We start from the raw sequence: 26,483 nt of genomic DNA on the forward strand, positions 1-26,483 counted from the left end.
TTTAATTTTGCACACTGATGCTGGAAAGTGTTGATCTGCATTCTTTAAGACAGCAAATTTTGTGATGCCACCACTGTATTTCTTCAGAGGGAACCAATGGAAAAAGATAGAAAGCTCTGGTAAACCTATCTGCAATGCTTCTGGGGTGGGACCTCAGCATCTGCCACAATAGCCTGTACCAACAGCTGACCTAAGAGGAACAACAAGCTATGAGCAATGATCTCTACATTAGCAAGCCCTGCAGAGCAATGGTGGTGGGTCCGTGGAGCAAAACAGTTGGTGCTGAGGACCCAGCACCCTCAGTGCACACATTTCAGGGCTTTAGGATCATGTTAGCTGCACTCCTGGTGCATGTCTTCCAGCTCAGCACCATCCAGAGGGAAGCCTGGTCCTGCCCTCTGAAACCTCACCTCTCCACAGCAGGAACCGAAGCACAATGAGAGGGGATCATCAGAAGATTCACGTCAAAGCTCATTCATCATCTAAAACATTACGCAGACATAGCCCTCTCCTGCTTACACATAGTCTTGCGCTTTCTGGTTGTTTTATAAGGCTTCTCTCATGCTCCTCCACTAATCTGAGTCCTCTCTACGTAGCTGAGTCTCACCTTCTCACTTTGAGTCCAACAGCTTCCCTTCCTGCCTCGTTGGCATGTCCCTGTCCAGAGGAAAAGGGATTTTTCAGCCCAGACTTTATGAAAGAGCAACATGCTGTAAGCGAGGATACTACACAGGCTTCCTGCCTATACCTATGTTTGCTTGGCACTTAATAAGCAGAAACAGTGGCAAAAGGCAGGCATGGTGCCATCAGCAGATGGGATGCCGTTATGCAGCAAACGTCTCCGTTGGTAACATTCCCAGCCTGCACATCTGAATGTCTGTCTATCCTCAGGTTTACTTGGCTTTATTAAAGAGGATGCTCCGAACTGTTGCCAATTCTTTTTTTGAACATGTGTATGCTCCTGTTTCTATCTATCACATGCAAGAGGAGCTCGCTTTTATCTGTTACGTGCTTTGGCTTTTGCATTTGATCTCTCCATGTAGTTTCTTTCCCTGCTGTGCAGCTAGACCTGACAAATTCAATGCCCTGAAACAGGCCTGCCCTTGGCCCTGCTCACTAGCGTTTCATGGCAAGTTAACTGTTGAGAAGAACTGAAGGTAAAGAGGCCCTCTCCCAGAATTTGTATTTTGGTATGTTTATAGACATACCAGGCCACCTTCAAGAACTGTGTGTTCTTCAGCCATACATATTCCTGCCACTTCAGATTTAACTTATCTGTCTTCAAACAGATGATTGCCTCTTGCCACTAGTTGGTATGAAAATGAACCTCCGTCTTTGTTAAACCAGTGCTTTCCATGAAAGAATTGGCATGTATGTGCTTTGAAAGTGGAATTTAAATCCAGATGTCTAAAAGCATAGCTATAAAAAAGATTAAACCCCCCAGAATTTCTAAAAAGCTTTTAAAAATTAACTGATGTGCATTTGGTATGCTCACATTACAGCACACCAGGTTGTGTGTGTGAAAAAGGAAGATCAAGAACATAAGTAAGACCAGGTCAGTTCACAACTGGTATTAATACACCCATTTTTTCCTTATGTCATTCTTATCAACTACCTAATCCTCAAAAACACTCATGTCAATGTTGCCAACATGCTTTAAAACATGTATTATAAACACCACCTAAGGCCCAGGTTGCATTTTCCCCTCCCTTTAGATTTTAACCCTGCTCATAAAAAAAAGAAAAAAGAAAAAAAGAAAAAATGAGGAGAGGGGAAAGCAATGACTTTCTGTCCTCACACTCTGCTCACAGTCCTTGACTCAGTAGATATTTCTGCTCAAATGCTTCACGTTCAAATAAAATTGCCTACTCATATAAGACATTTACTTCAATCAAAGCCAGATGTATATAGGACTGATCAAATTAAAAGGAAGTAGCTATACTTATAATTGCAGGCTTTACAAGCACAAGGCTTCTCTCTGTGGTTGAAAACCTTGGCGCAGTGTTTGCATTTGATTACAGTAAAGCTTTCTATTGCTGTGATTGCTCATGTTGTTATTCATGCAGATAAACATACATTTACTATTGGCAGACCTGGTAACGCCACTCTATTATTAAGGTTGTGTGACATTTCCCATTTTAAGACCTCATATTCAGCAGCTTATAGCTTAACCACACTTTAAACACTTGCTGGAATTTTCTTGGGAAATTTCAGTCCAAAGAGCCAAGCTGTCTCTGAAAGTCATGCTGTTTGTTAGGTTTCAAAATGCTAACAACTTTCTTTAAAAATAGCTTTACTGACCCGTACTTATAGGTAGGGACTGAAAAGTCTAGAAGAATGTGGCCTGTGTTTCAGGGCTGTGGTTTCCAGTGTCTCCCGAGAAAACTGTCCTAAAGCTATATAAAGCGTTTTCTGCTAGGAGTCTCCTGAGCTGTCAAACCTAGTGAGTGTTTGTTCCCCTTTCCGAGCCCTTTTTTAGCATGCATGGGATTTCCCCATGGGGTCCCTGCACACGCAGCACTCTCTCTTTAACCACCGACAATGCTGGGCATACAGTGCTGCTGTGGGACTTGATTTGGACCCATGGGAACACGAGTGCACGCAGAGGTTCATGTCATTGACCCAGAAACCAGATTTTGAAAGCGGAGAGGTTTTTCAGTGATGTCTCAGAGCATCTGAGCTATCTATGCTTTATCCTGCAGGCTAAGATCCCTGATTTTTCCTCCTGTTCCAATATGCAGAGAGGTCAGACAGAAAGAGCCAGCACAGGTGAACCAGGCCTGTGCCAACTCTCCTTTTGGGGCAATACCTTTTGCATACCTGTGAATTTGCCCATACAAACCCTAACAGCAGCAGTGTGGACACACTCCTAGTGCATACAAAGCATCGCTTTAGCAATTCCCCAAACAGGGTTGTAACATTACCCCATTCCTGTAACTGCAGGATGAAATTGAAGATAATCAGAGGCAGATTTTTATTAATGGTAAACAGGGCAGTAGGCATTTCTATTGAAAGGAAGATCTCACAACAGGAATACTATTACGGAGGTTTGTGTTTTAGATGATCAATTTATGCAAATTATATGTAAATTAGACATGACCCCTTTGATTTCTGGCATGTAGCCAGCAACTCTTTTCATGTTATAATGGTGGGTAACCTTTGCTTGACTGTTTGCCTTTAAAGTTAGCTATAAATCTGAGCTTTCTTTTTCTTTCTCTTAATTTTCTTGTAAAGCACAGTAGGGTTTCTGTAAGAAAAAGGATGTTAACAGTATATGAAATCTGCTCTGTAAAATTCAAATTAGAGGATTTATTTATTAAAACAAATTCTATCCTTATACCAAATATAGTCTGTTTAGGAAGAAGAACATTACTCTCCACAAACTTTAATAGGAGGATAATATCATGGAAAACATTAGTCAAGAGATCCTGATGCTACTGAATGACCTGGGATTGGGAAAAGGACCTTTGCATGGTATAGTTTTGAATGTTTCCCCCCCTAAAAAAGAAAAAAGCTGCCATTTTCTTTCTTAAGATAAAAAATGAAGAGTTACTACTTTTTTTTTTTCTGTTTTAAATGAAAGTCAGCTGCTAACATCTATGTCAGTGAATACAATGGCTGCTGATTCTTAAATGCATGCTGCAATTTGTGGCTCCGCAACTAGCATTTGCAATGCTGTTGGGCTCGCTGCTCTATGGAATTTAATTACGTGGCCTTTATGCATATGGAGGACACTAACAGCAGAATTGCTTTGCCTTGTGGAAACAAAAATGCCCATGCCTTCTCCCTGTGGGCTGGGCTGCAGAACCACTGACGTACAGTCAGGGCCCATTGCGCTGGAATTATGGCTTTATAACAATCCTTTATTTACATACACTGCTGAGGCAGTAAAAACAGCAAACAGATTTTTTAACGGCAGGCAGCCAAAACATCCCTGCAGGGCACGTGCCCCCTCACCGAGGCAGGAACGCAGGCAAGTTAAATCAGTTCCATGACTGCTTTCCAGCAGCAAATTATGTAGACGTGAAAACAGTGCGTGCCATTCCAGTTATAAAATGGGTCCAATCTTCAGCACTGCCTGTTTCACCCCCACCCCAGTCTCCCCTCAGTTTGAATTGGCATGTGCATGGTGCTGGGAAAAAAAGAATTACTGCAAAGCGTTTCATTAGAAAGGTTTCAATTTACTCATCATGAGATTGCTGAGCAATACTGTAAATGGACTCAAATAAAATCAATTGAAGGAGTTGTTCTCATGCTTCCTAGGATGCCAGGTGAATGGTTAACCTCATTTATTAAGTATGGAGTCTGAATCAAAGCCATGTTATGTTCATGTACATATTACAGCTGCATTTCCTAGGGATGTAAATAATCTTGCTTAGCAATTCTCTCAGTGACTGCAGCATCCTTCTGGCTCAGAATGATTTTCTTTTGCCCTTGTTGTGGAGCACTCCTTTTCTTTCCTTCCCTTGGTAAAGACCCTTATTGACACACACAAGCAGCAATGTTTGTCCTCGTGCTGCACATCACATCCTGGCTTTGCAGTGTTGTGCTTCTTTCCTCCCAAATGTCCCTCCATCTCCTTCCACTGACAGCAAAGCCAATAGCATCCCTGATGCAACATTTGCCCTGGCATGGGAGAAGAGGTGGCTGAATCAAAGCCAAGGATCCAGAGGAAATGGTGGCTGAGATAGCTCAGCATCAGGAAATCCACATTGTCAGGGTTTACCCTATAAAGGCAGGGTTATCCAAATGAGAAACTTCTGTTTGACAGTCAGTTTTGCTCAGATCTCACCAGATTTCATCCTTGAAAACTAAACTGTTCTCAAGTTTAGGAAGTTCCTAAAGTTTAGAAAAATCTATGTGGGGAAGGAGGGTCAGAAAGGAAATACGAGAACAAGGCTTAAAACAATGAAAACCAGAAATAATAATTATGGGTGCAAGGGAACTGCATGGACACATTAAAGCAGAAAGCCCTGGGACAGTGGTTAAATACTCCATAAAAAAAAAGAGTTTAGTGGGAACTTCCTTAGGGAATCACGACCATACGGAATCCACTGACAATAAGTGGATGGAAAGCTCTGAACTTGCAGAAGACCTCTCTGTTGAGCATCCTCTTTCTCAGAGGAAGTTTTAGTCTGCTAGAAAAGGTGAGTGATGCTGCCTGCTAATACAGCATGTGGAACTGGAAGGGAAAGCTGTACACTGCAATGACAGAACAGCCCTAGAAGAAACGTCCTAGATGTATGCCATTTGCTTTTTTCCCGCTAAGATGCTGACTGTTCTTATGGTCTGGTAACTTGTGCACTACATTACTGGGTAGTAAGTCACTGGCTCCAAATAACACAAGCCACCATATAACCACTGGATAGGAAACTCCAGCACGAGCACAGTTTAAATCAATGCCCTATAAACTTTGGATAATATTACTTAGACCTTGAAGCACTAAGGCCTCTGAGGAAGCTGTAAAATACACTTCTGGGGAGGGGGGGTTTAGAATGGCACGGACTCCCTATTTTCCATGCAGACATGTAATCAAATTACTTACTCACAAAAGGACCAAGGTGTTTGTGGACAGCTCAGTAATTATTTGTGACAGCTTCAGAAACAGAGAAAGACAACAGTGCCATTGCATCTATGATGGACATTTGAAATAACCATCTTTGTGTACAGCCTTCGATGCTGTAAATGGATCCTGCAAAATCCAGCTGAGCATTACAGTAATTGTAATTCTGTTGGTTTCTATAGAAATAGGATTATCCTAACAGCCAATAAATCAATTCCCTCCTGGAACACTAATGCAATGAGAAGGGGCACCATTTCACCGTTATTTATAGAGCAAACAGCTTTTACACAATTTGCAATACCTATCAGAGTTTTATAGAGTTCATGAGAATTTTTCAAGCATGTTGCTGCATAAAACCATCTCTGGCAATAAATTATAGAGGAAAATGGGGAGGGGGAAACCCATAAAGTAATGCAAAACATTTACCACCAGATGGCACGCTGGTACAGGTGCCGCCGTTCTGGCAGGGATGCCTCTCGCAGGCATCGGGGTAGAGGACGCAGCCAAGCTTTAATTCGGTCAGGCCAACCACTTCTGCAAAGCTGCTGCGCTTGTTTTGGAGCGGCAGTTCGTTGTTATTTAGGACAACTGAATCCAGGCAGCCCTGAAAGCCACTCAAGACCTGCGTTGTTCTCTTGTCAGTCAGGCTGCGGACGTTATCCACTTGGACCTGGGCGCCGAAGTAGACGGAGCTATCTGTGCTGAGACTCTGGAAATAGAGGGGGGCTTTGCGGCGCTCCACGTAGCTGTCGTCCAGGGACAAGCTCGTGAAATTGCGATTCAGCTCCAGGAAGACCGAATGCCAGCTTCCATCGTTAACGGCCCTGCCAGAAATTCCCAGGATTCCCGGGCCACTTCCGCAGTCCAGCTGGAACCACAGTTTGCCATCAACAATCTGCAGGAGGAAAACAGAAACCAAAGTACTCCAGGTTCAGACCCTCAGCTGTCTCATAACACGCTCTCATGGGGAATCTGGAAACAGAGAGGACTTCTAGACAGTCTTTATACAGTGTTAAAGCTGCTCTCCTACATGACACTAGAATAGCAAAAAGCTGTGCCTTTGTCATCACCGAAAAATATATGGTGATAAATATCAGCCTACTTAGAATTTACCCAAAGCCAGTTATGGTAGGCAAACTGAAAATAAGAAAAAAATATAGATGCAGAATACAAGCGAGGACTGGGATAATGGTATGCCTCACTGAACAGGGCATGGACTGGAGGGCCCACTTTCTGCTCTTGGCTCTGCTGCTAAGCAGTCGTGTCTCTCTGAGCAAGTCCCGTCATGTACCCATGTGCTGTGATTCTGCTCCTGGTGGTGGATGCAACCAAAAGGACAGTCCCTCAGGGCAAGGACCACCCTTGACTGTTTGAGAGAGGCTTGTGGCAAAGTCAGCGGCCACTGCTTTCAGCGGGGGATGTTAGGTGATCTGCTCATGCACACATCCTGTGCCTCTGTAATCTTTTGGAGTATCTCCGCAAGGTGTAGATTTGTCCCTAAGCGTCACAAGCTTAGTTCCTCTGAGGACAACACTAAGATTCTGGTTGACCAAACGTCAGCTATTTTCCAAGGATGCTATACTACCTGTTCTGCGCATACTTCACAGATGACACAGTATGTCTCCTAGTTGTCTTCCTTTCCTAATATTTATGCTGGGTTCATGACTTTAGAGGGATTGTTAGGATTTCTCACTCTCCCTCCTGCCTCTCACCCATCTGAAGTCCTCATAAAGGGAAAATCTGTGCCAGCCTGCTGGGATAGGCAAAGTGCAGAGTGAGGGAATAGGTACAAAGTGCTGCTTTCCTGATTAGCAGTTTACCCAAAGATTTTAGGTTTCTTTAACAGATGGCAGATAAGTTTAAAATGGCTGACAATGCTGGAAATAATTTCTTATGACACATTAATTGGATCCAAGCTCTCTGAAAACTCTTGCAATTATTTTACCTTTATGTCATGCTCTAGGAAGTATTTATTTCTGCAAACCTCATCTCAAGACAGTTCTGTCCCATTATTTATCCCCCTGAAAAGTTCAGGCGCTGTGTTCTTTTTCACTGTTCCCTGCAGCACACATTATACTCTCACTGGCTTATTCATAACACAACCCTAACTGCTCTCTTCCAGAAGAGCAGAGTTGCCATAGCTGTCAATGCAAGAACCCCCCCAGAGCTTTGGTGGCCTGCTAAACTGACATGACTAATGCAGATGTGAGGATGCTGCACTGTGTCTATCTGTCTTTGGACATTTCTGGCTGTTTCTGACATGAATAGTCATTTAAAACTGTGTTAGCTAGAGACACCCTTGGCATGTGTCTGAACTGGTGCTCAAACTCTTCTCTGCTAGGGTCTCTCACGTGGCTTGAAGGTAAATGGCATATTTAATTGACAGGAGAAGACTGTGTTGTCATGACATTATCAGAATTTTACTGTCCTTGGAGGTTCACAAAACCAGCTGGAGAAAAGCTAAGGCTAAAATCTTGAGTTCTGATGATCTTTGGACTTCCTTCTCCTTTCCAGACCTCAGTCTCTTGACCAGTGGAATGTGAACTGGGCTGTAACCTCAAGCCAAGTCACACTGGGCAGTCGGGGTGTAAACCACACCACTCCACTTCTCTGCAATTGCTTGGATGGGATGGACACAGAGATGCTAAGCACATGACAAGCTCCCTATAAATGCCAGCTACCTACTTACTCTGTCTGGCATGAAGGATGTTAGAGAGTTACACATGTAGAAGGAGCCAGAAGAGCAAGAATTAGCCCCTGCTATGGGCAGGTGGCTATTTTGAAGTCCTTGAACTGTAGGATGTAATGAAACTGAGAAGAAATGAGATCTATGATTGTAATAAAACATGCTTGAGGGATGGATGTTGCTTGGTACTCCTATAGCTCAATCATAAAAGGCTAATGGCTGTATAGAAAAGTAAGTCTGGATCATTTTTCATTAAAAAAATCTTTTCTTACAGGACTCAAAACTCAGCTGTAAACTATTTCCGTAGATTGAAATTTGGCCTATTAAAGCATCTGCTCAGGAGGAATCTCTGTAAACAAGATGCTCTGATAAACTGAGCTGGTTTCTCTCCAGAGACAGAGCAATAGCTTCTTTTCTCCCTGTGCACAAAATAGTCCACAAACCTTGAAGGCACTGCTCAGAAAGTGTGGCCTGGCTCAACAGGAATACAAATCAAACAGAAAAATACATGCCAACATATTACACTTTGAAAAACAGCCATTATCGGATAAGCAGTTAACTTGCTTCTTATTCAAAAGGCTTTTTCCTATGGAAACTCTTCTACTGATTGTGTATAATATACATATACCTCCCCTAAGACTACTTATACCCTGAAGGACCTACTGCCTGCATGTCTATTACCCTTACAGAACATGCTTTTCCAATTATCTTTATAAATACAGCACCACATATGAGCACCTGGGATAAATATTACACCATTTGTATACGGGAAACGATGATCTAGAAGATTTGCCGTTAAAATATGTTTTATACATCTTTCTCATCCACTTTTATTTCTTTTTACCAGCAGATGATTTGACATACACAGTAAATATATATTGTCTGAAAGGCTATGTTTCCTTCCTTTCATTAAAAAACCACTAGTAACCTCCACCTTAGGCTAGAGTGAAAGATGGAAAGGATGGTTTGATGCTTACAATACTAGCCTAAGATATGATAGATATGCATGGGAATCTACACTCTGCAACACTCTTCCTCTGGGATCTCAAGCAAGTCATTAGTTTCAGGTCTCCATCAGTAAAAGAGGAATAACGTCATTTCCCTACCTCACACCACCGCTTTATGGATATATACATTAAAGACTGTGACATGCCCAGATACCCCTAGCAATGGGATCATAAAAATACTTTCACTAATCAGATGGTCACAGGCCTTGCTGTAGTGGGACAGGGAGGATGTATTTGTCCCCTACTGGCCCCATCCCTCTAGAAGGAGGAGGAAGAGCAGGAACAGCCCATGAGGAGCAGGGGGTGCAAGGGGCTCCTATGCTACCTACTGAGCAGCTACGCTGGCTGGGCAGGGAGGAGAAGGGTCCTCCACTCAACAGGACAAAACAACGTCTCCACTCCCAAGTATGTAGAATTCAACCACGGATCTTTGATTCAGCAATTAATCCCTGGTGTTCCCATGTATCCTCGTAACAACTGTAATGTCAGGGACACTGTTCAATCCTCAAAGGGGGCCCTTTGATTGTAGCCTGGACCTTGGTACCAAGAAAAGCTGAACTTCAAGTTAGTTTCTTACTAAATGAGGTACATTTAAGCAAATAGTATGGAAGTCCAATGAATGGCCAATGCTGTTGTCCAGGCTCAGCAGTTATCCAGACAATAACCTCAGTGGGATGCCTGCTCTGGTTGAGGGCTGGTAGCATCAGACTCTTCTCAGGACTGAACGTATGGCACTGCTTTTTTCTCCATCTATGTGATGTAACACAGCAGAGAGCTTGAGTTACTCCATTCCACAGCAGAGAGAGGCAAACTCTGCAACCTTTTGCAAGAGCAGCCTACGACGCCAGCAGAGACCCTCTGGATCAAGATGAAAGCAGAGGGACAATGCTTCATCTTAGCTGGGCAGAAAATTCCCACCAAGCTTCCACAATCTTTCTGGGTTTAGTTACAGTATCTCTCATTATAACTACTAGAACAGTGAGGTTAATGCATCGTTAAGCATGTATGCTCTTACAGACACAAAATTCCTCACCTGTAGAGAAGTACAAAGAACAGACAAGGCTCCAAAAGCTGATGCAATCTTTTACATCTCAACAGTTTCATTCAATGAGCAAAATGGAGCCAAACACATATTGCAAATTATATTAGAATATTAGCCTGGCTAAGATGTTTGGCTAACATCCATATTTGTGTATCAACATAGGTAATAAAATGATCAAATGGTTCTTCTGAGACCACCTTAGGCTCACACAGTCCATCTGCAGTCACACACCATGGATACAGCATGTTGCCTACTAATCTATCTGGGGAAATATTTCGTTAGCTGAATTACATTTCAGGTTCGTTTGTGTAAAACGGTATATTTAATTAAAATATTACTCGTTTCAACTCCAGCCATAACTGGGATCATATCCAAACTTCAGACTTATCCAGCATAAGCCATGCAGCAGTAATGTATAATATATACTTAACTAAAGTTTCACATTAACTGCCTGGATGGAAGAACATATGCTTGCCTTTTACCGTTTAATAGCTGTATTTCTGGCATGATGGGAAAGTCTTTACCTATTTATCCTTTAAATTTCACAAAACAAGTTGAATCTCCATTATATTCTTCGGAAAAAATAAAATAAATTATGGAATTCTCTGTAATGGCTTCATAATACTTTAAATTGTTAAATCATACTTTTCCTACATAGGAAAAAGGTGCTACATAGGATGCTATGCAGGAAAAAGGAAATGGTTTTGGTACACGTAATCTTTTCAAAGGAAAAAAAAATGCCATCGACCTGCATCTCATTTTGCCCCAATTGTCTTAAAAGCAAGAGCACACAATGAAAAAAATGGCCAACCTCTCAAAATCGATGGATGAATTGCTTTATTTGAAACAGCTGAATAAATAACACCCTTATTATATTGTATCAACACAGTGTAGCTGGTAGGCTTTCAGAAAAGTAGTAGACAAGCAGTTTGCTCTATGGAATTGATTATTCATCCAAGAAGGACACTTTGTTATGATTATGAAATATTTCCATCCCTCGAGTTATCACAAATGTATGAGATCCCAAATTTAAACTGGTCATTTAAACACTGAAAACCATATTGCAGAATTAATTTTGAAATAGACTGCAGTGGGGGAGCCTTGCTTCAAAAAAATCAATGCCACAATATGCCCCAACAGTGGTGGTGGTTTCTGTTTGTTCTCCCATGAGCTTGTACTATGTGGTGGGTCTAAACTTCTTCCACCTCCGCCTTTGTTTAGAGCTCAGTGTTGGTGCTGGACTCTCTGGTGCTAATCTGGCAGATACTTAAGTACATGCTTAAAATTAAGGTATGTGAGTAGTCCAATTGCCTTCAAATACAGGAAGTTAAAGCAAGTGATTAAGTGCTTTGCTGGAGTGATGCCAGAGTGCTCAAAAGAGCACAGGATCCCATTCTTTATCCTCTATTTGGAAAGCTTCTCCTCATGTTTAATTTAATTGAAAGCAATGCTCAAATGATAACAACTTCACATTTATAGACCTCTAATTAATCTACTTAATGGCCTCATTTTTGAGTGTCTCCCCATCTCACAACATACGTACCTGGTTAAAAAAAAAAAAAGCCTTACCTCTGGTTTACAAATGAAAAACCATATGCTAAGAAAATCTAAGTGTAACTTGCTTGAAAACATCTGAATTAGGGATCTCCAAAGTACAGTTCATGAGTTAGCTGCCATCCCTGAAGAGACTTGCTATGGCTACATCCCTTGAGGATAATGCCATTCGTCTGCCATAGAGCACTTTTGTGAGACTTTAGTCATGTTTCTCTGCTAAATGACCTTCACAAACAACACTCTAGGAATTCCTGATCTTTTAAGTGATGCCATTTCTTCAAAAAACATGCTGAATGTAATGCTCTCCTTTTCTTTAAACCCTATGCTTATAGAAGCCAAGGGCCAGACCTGGGAAAATGATGTACTCACTGCAACCTCAAATCCTGCCCTACCTAAAAGCCAAGCATGAGGCTCTGGGAAGGGAATTCCCTGTGTTCTCCCCCAATCAATGCACAGGAGAAAGTGGAGCCTTTGCCTTTGCAGGGTCCACGACCCTGGACCTCACTCATTGGACACGTGAGGTGGCAGCTGCATCTGAAGCTCTCTACTAAGTGCCCCATGAGATGGGTTCAGAGCTGGAAATCCTTTCTTGGAGCTAGGAAGCAAAACAGAGCATGACTTGGAGGTTGGCCTATGAGATCAGAGCAGAGTAGTCACAGCTCTTGTTGCTGCTCCTTTAAGTATTATTTTTCCCTTCCAGTATCTTTCAAAGCAAAATGGTTTGGTGATTGTGTGAAGTGGTGACTGAAAACACGTAATTCCTACCCCACAACTAAAAACTCGACCCAGGTGACTGCAATGAGGAGCTCTCTTGGTTTTTTTAATAGCATGATTTTTTCTTTTTTGGTGGTGAAATTTCACAGCTTCAACTGGAGATTTCTACTCAGTTGCCTATGATCTGACCTGCTGTACTCTTTAATCATAATAGTTTTATATGCTGAACTCTAACAAAATAAAATCTTCTATCATCATTCTAACTCCATTTCAGTCTGCCTCTGTATTACCACTTATTGCTTTCAAGTGACGCCTTCCACCAGGGCCATTTGTTTTATTCCAAGAATTTTTCAAAACTACAGAATTGCAAACATTCCCTACTGATATATGCTAAGTGCAACCATGATTTCAAAGAAGGTCTTCAAGCCTGCAGTTTTGTTTTGGGTTTTTGAACAAAAAAGTATACTGAAAAGATCAAACTGTGCATTTCTCCATGTCTCAAAGTAGAGCTTAATTGTCTTGTACAAATCTGAGCAATGCTGAGAGTCCCCATCTGAATGACAGTACCTCTGTTCATGAAATATTTCAGTCTAACTGCTATAAAATTATTTGTTGTCCATTAATAACTCATCTAGCCATTTTAACATTACCTAAGCATTCAGCCAAAAGAACTCTAAAGATTGCAAATACAGACACAAAAGGCTCTGTGCCATTTCTCCCACTGCTGAATTATAGGACATGGCTGAGTTACAAAAGTCAATGTCTTCATTTTGTACCTTGGAGGCTCTAGAAGAAATACTATACATGCAGGCTCTTGGATGAGCCTAGCACTCCCTTTTCATCCAGCAGATATTTGCCATTCCATAGAAACCCAACAAAGAACAAAAATGCATGGAGACCTTATCAATTAAATACTGATTTGATATGAACCTCTAGCTACCCCATGCCTCTCAACAAATAATCTTAATTCACAGAGTGCAGAAATCTTCACATTCAGTAGGAGACATGTTCTAAGCAGTTGGTTTCTGGAATTAATTCAACAGCAGTGAGGGCATATCCTCTAACCACAGGCACAGACACAGGGGAAGAACAGCTACTTCAGCATGCATCGTTTTGACTATATGGTCATATAAATGGCCAAATCTTACATCGTGTGCAGATTGGCTCCTGTATGGAGACACAGATAATGTTCTTATAATGAACAGCACCCAATGGAGCATTTTTCAAGTAAAGTACCACTAACAAGCTGCTTTTTTGATTGTTGTTGCTGCCATTGTCGCAATTGTTGTTTTTCCCTGTTAGCATGAAACAGATCAGACTTCATCTTCTCAATCCACAGCTGAAATGAGAACAGCATTCCCCAAATCAAGAGCCAACAGAAAACATATAATCAAGCAAAACAACTGCGGAAAAGATAAGTTATTTAATTACCTTCAGAATTATACAGGGATTTGCTCTGGTGTACATTATAATTCCATTGCTTTGCAAGGTTCGCAGACGGAGAGCCAACTTGAATTCCTCTTTCTTGCTATTTTCAGAAACCCGGTATTTAATGTAGCTATTCCCAGCAAAGCTAAGGGAAGTGTGGCCTGAAATAACCATTTTGAAAAGACACATGTTCTGTTAGCAACACATGAAATAATTCCTCAACTGTCAAGTTAATTAAAGAATTTATAGAGCTAATGAGAATGTCTAGGAAGAAATAAATAAAAACCAACTTTGATGGGAAAAAACCTGGCACCTACTACAAAAACATATTGTATTTTTTTAAAAATTATTTTTCAGGGAATGGAGAAAAATTCCATACTTGTAAAAAATAAAAGTTTCTACAAGTATTCAGCATTTTTAAGGTTATACACCCCTGGAGGCACCTATCTCACCTCACTGGTAACAGGAGGAGTTAAATACAACCATGTTTGTACATCAGGCCAGCCAAACCCTTGCAATGAGCTCCCCGCAACCACTGGCCAGGACCACAGTAATACAGCTCAGTATCTGCTGTATTTTCATTGGAGAAATAGCACACATCCTCTGTCATGAAGCCCTGGATTCACTGGTCAACAGAAAGCTCCACTTCACTGTCTTTCTATCTGGCTCTTTACGTCCCAGGGAACACAGCTGCAGAGTACTAACAAATGTGCTCAAACTTTCTTTTGGGATGGTGTAGTGTTTTCATTAATAAAGACTGGAATTTCAGTAATCTAAATAGTAAGCAGAAGAGTTAATTTATAAAGCTTTGCCCATGGCAGGAAAACATCTGGCATAACAGTCTCTAGGAAAAAGTCCTGTTTTCTTAGCAGCCTGTTCTACTGATCTGGGAATCAACCAAGTCAGTGGGAATTTCCCAACGGAAACTGGATCACGGTCTTCATACAGCCCCATAGCTATAAAGAGAAGTATTTTACAGGGCTTATAAACAGATACACCAAATGCCAGTGCTGAGAAGGGTTAAGCAGTACACTTTCTGTTGACTTCAGTTGTACCTCTACCTAAAAAATGAGAATGGCATCACTTTGTTGTTCAAGTATATCTCCCTTTACCACTGTGACATGCACCTGAACATTCGCCAAGCTTTCCTGGTGGGCACTGGCAGATGAACGGTCTCCGGTTAGCTTCATACCCCACACACTGCATGTCTCCTGGACATGGCTTCTCCAGACAGGGATCGTTAGACCCTGGGCAGAGTCCTCCTGCAATAAGTTAAAACACTGTCAGGGATACACATGATCTGCAGCAATACAAGAGTAATGAAAGACAATTATTGATCTCACACTTCAGTACAAGCAAAGAATGGCTTAATAATAATAATAATAAAAAAATAAAACCTTCACAGAAGAGACGTCCTTTGAACAAGTATCTAGCAAAACCATTACAGTTCTTCAAAGGCTGCCCTAAACCCCATGGCATTGTATTATAAAAACTAACTATTATGAGCAGTAACTGGTTTATAATTGGTGTTGTGACTCTCAAGCCATTCATTTTCTCAGAAAGCCTCCTGCACAGGGGATTTAGAGATATGAGAAAAAAAATTACTTGAAGCTATGCACTCCTTTTGCCCCAGCACATGCATGAGAAGCAAATTTATGAAGGTAGAGTTCCCTAGGAGAAAAAAGTAAGAAGCAGCCATTCCTGGGCTACAGAGCTGCACTCTTCATCCTCATATTGCACAGGACATGCTGACAGTCTGATCGTACAGCACAGGCAAGCTTGTCCTGCCCCCATGTTCCTCTTGACATTTCTGAGATCGCACATCCTATTGTGCACCTTGCCCAGGCTGCCAAAACCTATCCTTCTTTCTTCTGGTTGTGACTACACAAGTCCAGCTGCATCTGGAACTGCATATGTTCAGGGGAAAAAAAAAAAAAAGTGCATTACTTGCTCTGGTCACTAAGAACTCAATATGAATAAATTTCAAAAATAAGTTGACTGTATTTCTTGACATTACCTAATTGAAGAAAGAAGCAGCTTAATATTCTAAATAGCCAGTTCCAATTTATAATTATAAATTGGGAAAAACATTCACATCCTTTTGTATTTGGGAAACAGCATAATTTGGATAAAATTATTCTGAATTCTAGTGTCAACTCTTTCCTAAAAGTCTTTTATTAGTATGAAATCTAATCTTGCCCAAGAGTAGGTGAATTCAGAACTACTACTAACTTCATAAGGGAAGTACTCCAAAGGGACAGATGACTACTGAGTTTTAAATTTGTTTAGAATACTTGTGTGACACAATTACATTAAGGTTCTTCAAAACCTCCTAAATTCTTAACATGTATCAAGCAGAGCATGTCAAGGGCTTACTTTAAAGCCTGTCAATGTCAAAAGAACTTTTCGCATTCCATGGGGTTTGGATAAAACTTCTCAAGTGTCTAAATAAATCTGTTTTGATTGCCCTAATCTTAAAAGATGTGCAAACGCTGTCTACAATAATGCAAACCATGATACAACTATTGCTGCTTAATATATGAATTCTCAGGAATATACAACTTCCACAGCAGTTAGCCTTTTCTTGGTTGCAGTAAGGAACTTGGTAGATGCAGGATCAGCTTCTACCTTTGGACATCTGTGTGTGGCTGCTATGAAAGTAGCCTTTAAGTGCAGGAAAAAAGGCACTCCTGCCTTTGCTTCTGTTGATTTGCAGCCAGAGGTTCAACAGAGTGAAAGCCAGTTGCTGGGAATGGACAGGCACCTCTTGTTCTGCTTATGAAATTCATTTACTTAATACATGCAGGTGATGATTTTAACAATAAAAAGCCAGCACCTTCCTACCCATCACTTTCTGAATATTGTCAGTTCTTGTTTATTGCAGGACCCTTATCATATTCAAAAACTACTTTATTTTTAGAGCATATGTATTTTATTTACAATTTATAAAGGAAGAAATCAACCTGTCATAGAGTATATCTCTGAAAGTAATGAAAGAAAGAATCTTATTGCTCTCACACTTTAGTACAAGCCAAGCAGGGCTCATACTAAGCATAGCTGAAATTACCTGGCCCTGTAAGTATTTTCTGGAAAAAGAAAAATTACTGCTGTAGGTTTCAAAGTGGACTTGGGTTGACTACAAATACGGCAATGACTGTAAATGTCTTGCTTGATGTACAGCACAGTCAATTTAATCTTTAACATCCTCCCTTCCTTTGTCAAACATTTGTTTGAGAGGTCTATGCAGTAAACGATTTACAGTACTGCCTGTAGCACTGTTAGAAAATGATGCATGGTAATCTTTATTAATCACTTTAGTAGGTAACATTAACAGGAGCAACAGCTGCAATATAGTCACACTTTAAGTCTTACAGAATCAAGAAACAAATGCCATTTAATAGGGTTCTGCACTGCAGAACTATGTTCTATTTAAATGTAAGGTCTGTAGAATTTAACAGAGAATATGATGCCTTTTTATAGTTGGTTTTTTTTTTTTTTTTTAGAAAAAACCCTCATTCTTTGGAATCCAATGGCAAGTAACAATTATTTCTGAAATTATAACAGGTGGTTAAATATTCTATAAGCTGCCTTGTATTTTCTAGTTGTTTCTTTTAGCTATTTTAATTCATTCTTATGTGACAAATACACAGCATACTGCTGTACGCAGAGTGTATCTCTTCTCTGAACACACTTAAACCTTTTGTGAGGCTGTAATTCAAGTGAGCGTCTGTGTAGCTGACAGACAAGTCATTTGGACAAAAGCCCCACAGCTCATCAGTGTGCAGCAGTAAGGGGCACTGAGGTTTCCAAATGTGGCTCTGCAAATTTTCACATCCCCTAACCTATGACTGTATCTTTGACATGAAGCAATAAAGCAATAGCTTAATTTGTTATCCATCTCTGACAGGTTTTTTTAGCTGATTCAAACTCTGATTTGTACTTCAGAGTAATCCTTCCACAGTCAAAAAATATATGGAAAGGATCTAACATATTTAGTACAACTGTGGAGATACACTGAAGAACTGCTTATCCTGGCAGGCCAAGGATAGATCTTCTGGTAAACTACAAGCAAATCAACTTCTTATTCATTCTGCAGCAAGATTTCATAGTTGTCACAAAATTTTTAAAATATTCAGACTTGGGAGAAGAAATGCTTTATGCCTGCCTGTATGGTTATAAGTACATAAGCTACAAATCTGCATTATTGCATTGCCCTAGCTAACAGCATTTTCAGGCTGATTTCACAACTATGAGGAGCAAAATTGTGAAATTGTTCAAGGTTACGTTGTCCACATCAAAGATTTACAGCCTGACTTGAAATAAAATTATTCTAATATTGCATTTCCACTCCAAAGATCAGTCTATTTACCATCCAGTAAGAGATTCAAGAAATATAGATTTGAATTGATCTTTTTTTTTTTTTCTGTAGGCAAGTCCAGACAATCCACGGCATTCCCTTGAAACTCACATTAGCATTAATAAAGCTGTTCTCTGCAAGGTATCACAGACATACATGAGCTAGCATCAACCAGTGCATGGCAGGAAAAGGTGGAATAGACCCACTTGATTTGGACAGATCATCTTCAGTTGGATTCTCTAAAAGGAGGTAAAAGTATCACAATCTCCCTTCTGGTATACTGAGGAAGAAAACACTCGTCCACTGCAAAATGAGACATTTATTTAATTCCTGTCCCTCCAAAGAAGAATCACTTCCAGGAATGTAAATATATTTTGAAAATAGAGTGCTTCAACAATTTTAACTTGAGCCTTGTGATATTTGGTGTTTTTCTGTAAGACCACTCTCCTGAATTTGTATGAGTATTAAAAAAAGAATCTGTTTCTCTCACTTGCAGAAGAAAGCTTGAAAGGTGACTCCTGAAGGCCAGAGTCCCAGAAACGTAAAAGCAACGTCCAAACTGCTACTTTTAAACAACCTAATAATTTGTCTAGTGGGGAGGGAAGACCATCAACTCATGAGCTGAAACTTGTTTTATTTTTGGAGCATGGTGACCAGGTATTATAAACAATGATTACTGTATACGTATCAGCGCAGATGCGGCAAACTTGTTTCTGGACAAGTCAGCCATGGGTTTCAGTTATCTCAAGTGTCCCTGGAAAACACTGTGTCTCACAATATGTCCTATTGAAACAGATACTCTCCAGTTTTAGAAGAACTGAGACATCTGACCTCTTCCATCCACCCTTGAACACAGCTTCCCTTAAGACCCCTTAAGTGATAGATAGCAATTGCCACTCGCTCCGATTCTACTGCCATGCCCCCACTTCACGCTTCAGCTCTTCCATGTTTTACATAAGATTGTGCATTCTCAACAAGGGCCTTAAAATGGGGGATATTCGCAGGGAGAAACATCTCTCCTTACACAAGTGCAATGTTAAAAGGACTACAGCCAAATCAAACCTATCAAATTTATCTGCAGTTCTTTGTTCCCAAGCACAGACAGGACACCTTCTTCTTCAGTCTTCCTGGCCACCTTGCCAGGACAGCTCAAGGCTCATTAGTACATGTGTACTTCTTGAAAATGGTAAAAGCAGTGTTGTACACATAGGAATTGGGTTCCTGATGCCCAATCCTGCAAAACACCCAGGACTCTTTAAGAGCCAGTGCGTGCTCTGTGGAGCTGAGGACACAAACCACCTCTGAAGATTAGATCCTATATTAATAGCAGATCATCACAGTCTATGATTTCCTTCTGTCAGAACATTCACAAAATGCTAGAAGTGGCTCCATAAAGTCTGAATTGCCTGGTTTCACGACAAAGTGGTCCAAGACTGCTATTCGCTTGATTAAATAACGTGGATGTGTCTGCACTTTTGCTGAACACTTCTGGGTCTATTAGAAAAATTCTTTCAAACTATTAAGCCAGAACTGTATTAAACACTTGAAATGGAATTCATCTCATCTAACTTTAGGGCATGATTCATCCGACTGATTTTAGACATCTAGGGAGAGATGTATCACATCATTAAAAACACCTCATTCTTTCCACTGTCTGCAAATGGGGCCTGGAGTGACCAGCTTAGATGTAGATATATACCCACATTTGTCAAGATAATTTCAATCCAGCCCTCTCCCATAAACATATTAATGTAACCCCACTTTTGTAAGATTATAATGCAGAACAACTGTAGTCCCAACAAAACATGATTCTTCCCTGCATCTTTGTCTCAACACAAATGAATTACTTTGCATCATGAAAAAAAAAAAATACAGAATAGATTTTTGCTTCTGAAAAATGAGAATGTCATGAGAACTCTTTTACACAAATATATTTATTCCAGTCCTCCTATCTTTATTTCCCACAAGCACTGACAGATGTTTGCATACCTCACGTCATGTGATGGGAGACTGGCAACTGCATAGCCCCTACAGCCACACTGAAACAAACCCCAGTTTGTTACAATATTTTTCACACAAACACAAGCAGATGAGCCAGAAACCTATGGAGACAGTCTGTTATAGGAAAACTCTTTAGTTCAATTTTATTGATTTTAAAGGCTTAGATTGATGCACCTGAACCGTCGAACTTACTCTTCCAGAGCAGAGCTGCTGAACCTCCAAAGTTCACTCACTGCTTGCTTTAGAGTCTCCCTGCATTTGCATGTTAGATAACTCTGTTTGCTCACAAAGGTAATCTAGGTAAGTTATGCACAGCTGGCATGCATAAATTGTGCATATCTGTGACATCTGCCAGTGGGAAAAACACTCCAAGTATGATATATATTTCAAGAACGAGTGAATTAGTTCAAACTCAAGCTTTCTGGGTCATAACTGAATTAGATCTCTGGAAACATATGCAATATTTTAATGTCTTTGTCATAATTCAAGTTATTAATATTTACTGGACTGGATCATGAAACTATCCTAGTAACAAAAGAAGTATAATACTTTTATTATACTGGTAATATCTTGCTAATGCTGTCTTGTTAAACAAGCCAAAAGAAATTTATTCTAGTATTTTGTGCTCTTTTTCCTGACTTGCTGCATTTATATGAATGTACAAGAACTACTGATCAAAGAAGTATTTGCATTTTTCTAATTCTTTACTGGACCTAGTCTTTAGCCTTCATGAAAGCAAAACTATACATACATTCTCTAATTAATATACTCTCAGAAGTCTGTGTTACCTTCTATGCAATAAAACACTGTGTGTCTGTGTATTTACCTAAATACCATGACAACTCCTGTGGCTCCTTTAATTACAAACAGTAGAAGAGGCTGTAGCATTAACTAATGTGGAGAAGGGCAATGCATGGATTTTTTTATTTTCCACCAAGATCTCTTATCTCTGTGCAAGTAACAGGCACCAAGGCTTTTACCCCTCTGGTAGCTACACTTAGCAGCTCTGGATATTTGTTACAGGCTGGATGGTGGACAACCCCACCCCAAGTCTTGTGGATCACCCATGTGAAATCAGCACATAGTGGCTCGAACAGGAGCTGTGGGAACCCATCCAGCTTTCCAGCTGGACCAGGATGAGCTGCCCGTTGCAACTGTTCCCATACAGCAGTCTTCGAGGGCGTGATAAATGGTCCAGAGGTCAGGGACTACAGATGGTCTGCAGAACCACACTGTCTGTCCAGCACCCTGCCATACATTTTGAGGATTGACTGGTATATGACAGAAAAATTTAGAAATTGCTGTCCCAGCTGAATTGTTGTGCTTCCAGTAGAAACTTGCTGTGCGGAGAAGAAAAGGGAGAGAGCTGCTGGATCAGAACTGTACGGCATTGCAAAGTCCTTTCTTTTGGATTTAAACTAAGGGATTATGAGGCAGACCCACTTACTATTAGTATCTGAAGGGAATAACAGATCATTATTGACTTTAGTAAGTAGTGAAATGAAATTACAAACAGTGAAAATTTTGGCTGCCAGGAAACCTATTTCTGACACCGAGGGCTATTGCTATCCCCATGGAGATGAGGATTTGTGATTTCTTGGTACAAAAATGAGACAAAGCTATGACTTAGAGAACATAAAAGTGTTTTGCAGACAGTGCTCCTGCACTGGCTCCTGGATTCCTCTGGAGGATACTGCGGCATTGTCCCTTTTAAACCTGTGAAAATCCTTTATTTCAGAGCCTTTCATGTGTAACAAAGCACCAACTATTGTTATAATGGATACATCTGTTTGAAACTCATAACGCTATTACTTAAAAATTGACCAGATAGTCTGCTCTTGAATATACATGAAAATACCTCAGACACAGAATTCTGATATTTTCACAGAACTGAACTTCTATGGCATTATTATTCACGTGCCACAGGAGACAATGATTTCTGGTTAAGTTTTATGCAATTTATGCCTATTTTCTTCCCCACTAAAGTCGATAGCATGACACAAAGTCCTGCTGACTGCTGCAGAAACAAAGGTTGGTTACGGAGAGACATGGCTGCTGAATGCTTGTAACTGCTCTGTGTGTATGTGTGCATGTGTGCTTAAGATGAAGGAGACTTAGATGTATTGATTTTACAGCAGCTTTTTTCTCCACTCTTAAATGAAGTGGAATGAGGAGCAAATAGCTTGGCAAACAAAAGAAACAGAACTATTATTATAACTGCCTGAGGTTTTATACTTCAAGTGCAGAATCATAAGGAAGATTGGCTCTCAAGTCTATTTGTCATATACGCCCATATGAAATCTGCCAAAACATGGAACAACCTGAAACCCACCCAAAACCCCACCCTGTCACCTACTGTAGCATTAAAGGTCAGGCATACTGCTTCCCTGAAGTTATTTAATAAAATACTTCACTGGTTGCCATGCCTCTCTTCAAAAACGGGACTGGAAAAGGCCCTTCCATCTGCACTGCTTAGGTCAGGGGTGCTTTTCCTTGGAGACTGCTGGTGCATCACTGCAGACCAGGCTGTTCTGCTATGGTCACACTCCAGGTTTATTCCAGTGGTGGCACCAAGGGGGTGGGAAACTACATCCCTCTGCCTCCTCTCCCTTCCTCTCCCCTTCCTTCCCCTCCCCTGGAAGCTGGTTGATGGGTCTGATTATGGAGCCTCCAGGAAAATGGCCTTTGTCGTAAAAGGCCAAAGTTCATCAACTTCCATTTACATCAGTAAACACGAACAATTCTTCCTGAGCCTGAGAAATCAATTCCCACAATACATCAGCCAGCCGTGCTTTAACGGACTGAATTGAAATGCCCCTTCTAATCTGCATCAGAGGAATAAAACCGATCCTATCGCATAATGTGTAAAGATGGGAGGGAAAGAGGGAGCGCTACTCACCATTGCACATGCAGCGCACATTCCTGTAGAAGCGGGGGCACACAAAACTAATTCGTGCCGTGCTATAGGTCATCAGGGAATGTGAATCAATAGATAGACTTTGCTCACAGTGTTGTTCCTGACAATCCAGTCCAGAGCAATTCTTCTCCAAGATAGCAGAAATACGAATCACATTTTCCAAGTGTCTCCTTGCATTGGTAAGCTTCTGAATCAAATAGGCAGGCTTATAGAAACCACTGTTGTGCATCTGAACTGCAAACAGCATGTCAAGCTGATTGCTGCCTGCCACTGGCTGAATACTGATGATGTGTAGGCTGTCTTGTTTTTGGGAGAGCACTGCGTTTCGCAAGGTACGCCTGAACCCGTGCATGTGAAGGCCCACAAAGTCTTCTGGGGAAACATTCTCAAAACGGATGGTGACTGTGTTCTGCAGCATTTCTTGTAGCAATTGCTCAACGTGGACCACAACATCGATGGGTACCTGGAACCGGCCATCACTGACAGAGACATTCAGGACATACTTGCCATTATCAAGTCCTCCAAGGGCAATGATCTTCCCATCATGGCTGTTGACCTTGAACAAACTTTTCTGCTCCGATTTTAGCGTGTATGTGAGGACATCGTACACATCCTGATCTGTGGCATGAATTTTGCCAATGACTCCCCCAGGAAAATCATCTTCCATGGTGACAATGAAAATCTCCAGTGGAATGGCAGTCGGTTTGTGAATGCTCTCTTCAATAACCCTCACCTGAACGTAGGTGTGGGACACCTGCTGAGGCTTCCCAGAGTCCTTTGCCTAATGTAATTTAGAAAAAATAAAAAATAAAACTCAAAATAAACTACACAGCCAACAACCATAACTTCTTGCTCTATATATTCTGACAGCATCAGTAATTCTGAAGACCTCTCAAAAGAACTTCCCAAACGCATTTGCAACATACATATGTGAAGAAACGTCTCAGCCATTTCTAGCAGTGGAACTTACAAACTCTTTAGGGAAGCACAGATATCTCATCTAAGTGTCAGCAGAATGTCTCATTACTCAAACTGAAATGTTCCCAGGATCCCACAGATATCACTTGTCCTCTTCACAGAACCATTTGGATGTGGTATATTCTGCACCAAATGGAATTTGGGCTCACTTCTACCCTGGAAAAGAGACTGAAGCCCAGTGAAATACCAGCAACAGTTTCTGCACTGCTTGGTGTGCTCCAAAGGTGTTTCAGACCCTGCTTAGTTTGTGTGGGTGTGAGGAAGTTCAGAGTTTTGCTGCAGAGCTCTGTACTATTTTACCTGAAGCAATCAAGAAACATGCTTGAAATATGTAAAATTTATCACCCTCCAAAAATGAAATAGAGTGCTTGTGCTGTTACTAACAATAAAATATGAGAGCAGCACTACACTTGGACAGATGACTGTATGACCCAGAGCACATATGATAGCATCATTTGCACTTTTTTATAGAGAGTAAAAGAGAAAGTATGACAAAAAACCCAAGGCCATTTTGACAGAAAGGTGTGAAAACTTGAATCAGTGTCCTTTCCTGCACTAAGAAAAATGTTTCATTGAAGTCACTATTAAGATATACCGCTCCACACATTTATTTGCTCCAGAGAAGAATGGAAGACTAAACTACCACTGGGCAGAGATGTAGCACACAGTCAAAGATCTTTGTACTTGGACACGGGGAGGAAAATTTATAAGTTAGAGAAAAAAAGTCAGGACGGCAACAGTAATATGGACATTACTAGGGAAAGATTAATAACTTTAAGACACTCTAAAATTCATTCGTCCTCACTCCTAAAAGGGCTGGGTGGAGTATTTAAAAAAAAAAATTATGTATATGTGCACACACATACATGCACAGAGATTACATCCCATTCTGCTTTCAATTTTAACATTATTTTTCAATAAACCTAACACTGAGGAGGAACCTGATGATGGAAAAGAGAAAGCAGTACTCTGGCACATACAAATCGTAAGAAACATTTTTATGGTTTATATGCAACAGAAAACTATAAAATGTTTTCACTGCAGAAAACCCTAAAGAAAATAATACTGGGAGGAATTAGGCCTCCACAATCCAACAGCATGTTTTTCTGAACATGTTGGTGCATATCAGACATCGTGGTCTGTCTAATATTTCATTTATATGACATACTTGGACCTATATAGCTAGAGGATGATGCTTAAACTTAATTCTCATGTCCAATTTTGGCTATACTGGAACTTTGGCTAACAAATTTCCCTGAAAGCAAGGTATTTCAGGATGAAGGCATGGTAAGAATGAAAGGTGAGTTTTTTTTTATTTTCCTGCAAGGCTCAAAAAATAGGTTTCAGGAATATTAGATGGCAAACTTGTAAAACTTTGATTTGAAGTGTTATTTAGCATCAGAGCTTATATTTTTAAAATTGTAACTAACTGAGGATATTACTGCTATGAATTACTGCATTAAATGTGCTTGTAAAGGAGCAGACAGGCTGTATTTAGAGAAATCAACCCCCACAAAGCAAATGGAGGAAGCCTTCATTTCAGACTTTGTTTATAGGACCATGTCCCATTTCAATGAAGAGGTGTTCATTCCCTAGACTTGCATATTTACTGAACTCTAATACATTTTCTCTGGCACGCTTGAGAAATGTGAACAAATTACTTTTGGATTTACAGTTTTTTGTAATCAAAATTACCCTGGTTACAAAGTTCCTCAACAATTACTCTAAAGCTAAGTTTGAGCTGGACTTCTACTGCATGTCTTACTTTCACATTCTTTAAAAGCTAAGTTGACCTTGGAAATGTGATTTCATGAATTCTTGGTAGGCTTCCAAAATTTTATGCTTAAATTTATGACTTAAAAGCAGAAGTGATTTTCCTTCCTAGAACAATATTTTGCTGTCACTTGTTCTGCGGTGTATTTATATGTATATAATGCATTTTTGCTTATTTTCCTTGCTTAGCTACAGAAAAAAAAAGATGAAAATCTTAAATCATAATGGCCACTGCTCAGAAAATCCATTTCATGCAGAGGAAATTGGAAAGGTGGCTGGCTACCTATTTATATTTATATGAAATTAGGTTTAAGGACATCAAAGGAAATATACCATATTGTGTACTTGTAAACTGGAATGTATGGTATTTACTCATAGAATACAGTCAATTAAAACCAACCCATACAGGCAATGTACAGATGACCTACCACTATGAGGGTTTTTGTTCCTGTGCAGATGCAAA

The 26,483-nt window shown here is 40.4% G+C and overlaps 1 protein-coding gene across 1 annotated transcript in view; it reads right to left on the reverse strand.

The window, feature by feature from the left end:
• The window catches only part of FAT3 (FAT atypical cadherin 3), a 416,111-nt gene that overhangs the window by 21,492 nt on the left and 368,136 nt on the right, over window positions 1-26,483 (reverse strand). Inside the window, exons 19-22 of the mRNA XM_074860296.1 lie at window positions 23,252-24,050; window positions 15,122-15,256; window positions 13,998-14,155; window positions 5,990-6,458 (exon numbers count right to left, since the gene is read on the reverse strand). Of these exons, the coding sequence (XP_074716397.1) occupies window positions 5,990-6,458; window positions 13,998-14,155; window positions 15,122-15,256; window positions 23,252-24,050 (1,561 nt within the window). The remainder of the gene's footprint in view (window positions 1-5,989; window positions 6,459-13,997; window positions 14,156-15,121; window positions 15,257-23,251; window positions 24,051-26,483) is intronic.

This window comes from Strix uralensis, chromosome 2, assembly GCF_047716275.1.
Source record: "Strix uralensis isolate ZFMK-TIS-50842 chromosome 2, bStrUra1, whole genome shotgun sequence".
Taxonomy (NCBI): Eukaryota; Metazoa; Chordata; class Aves; order Strigiformes; family Strigidae; genus Strix; species Strix uralensis.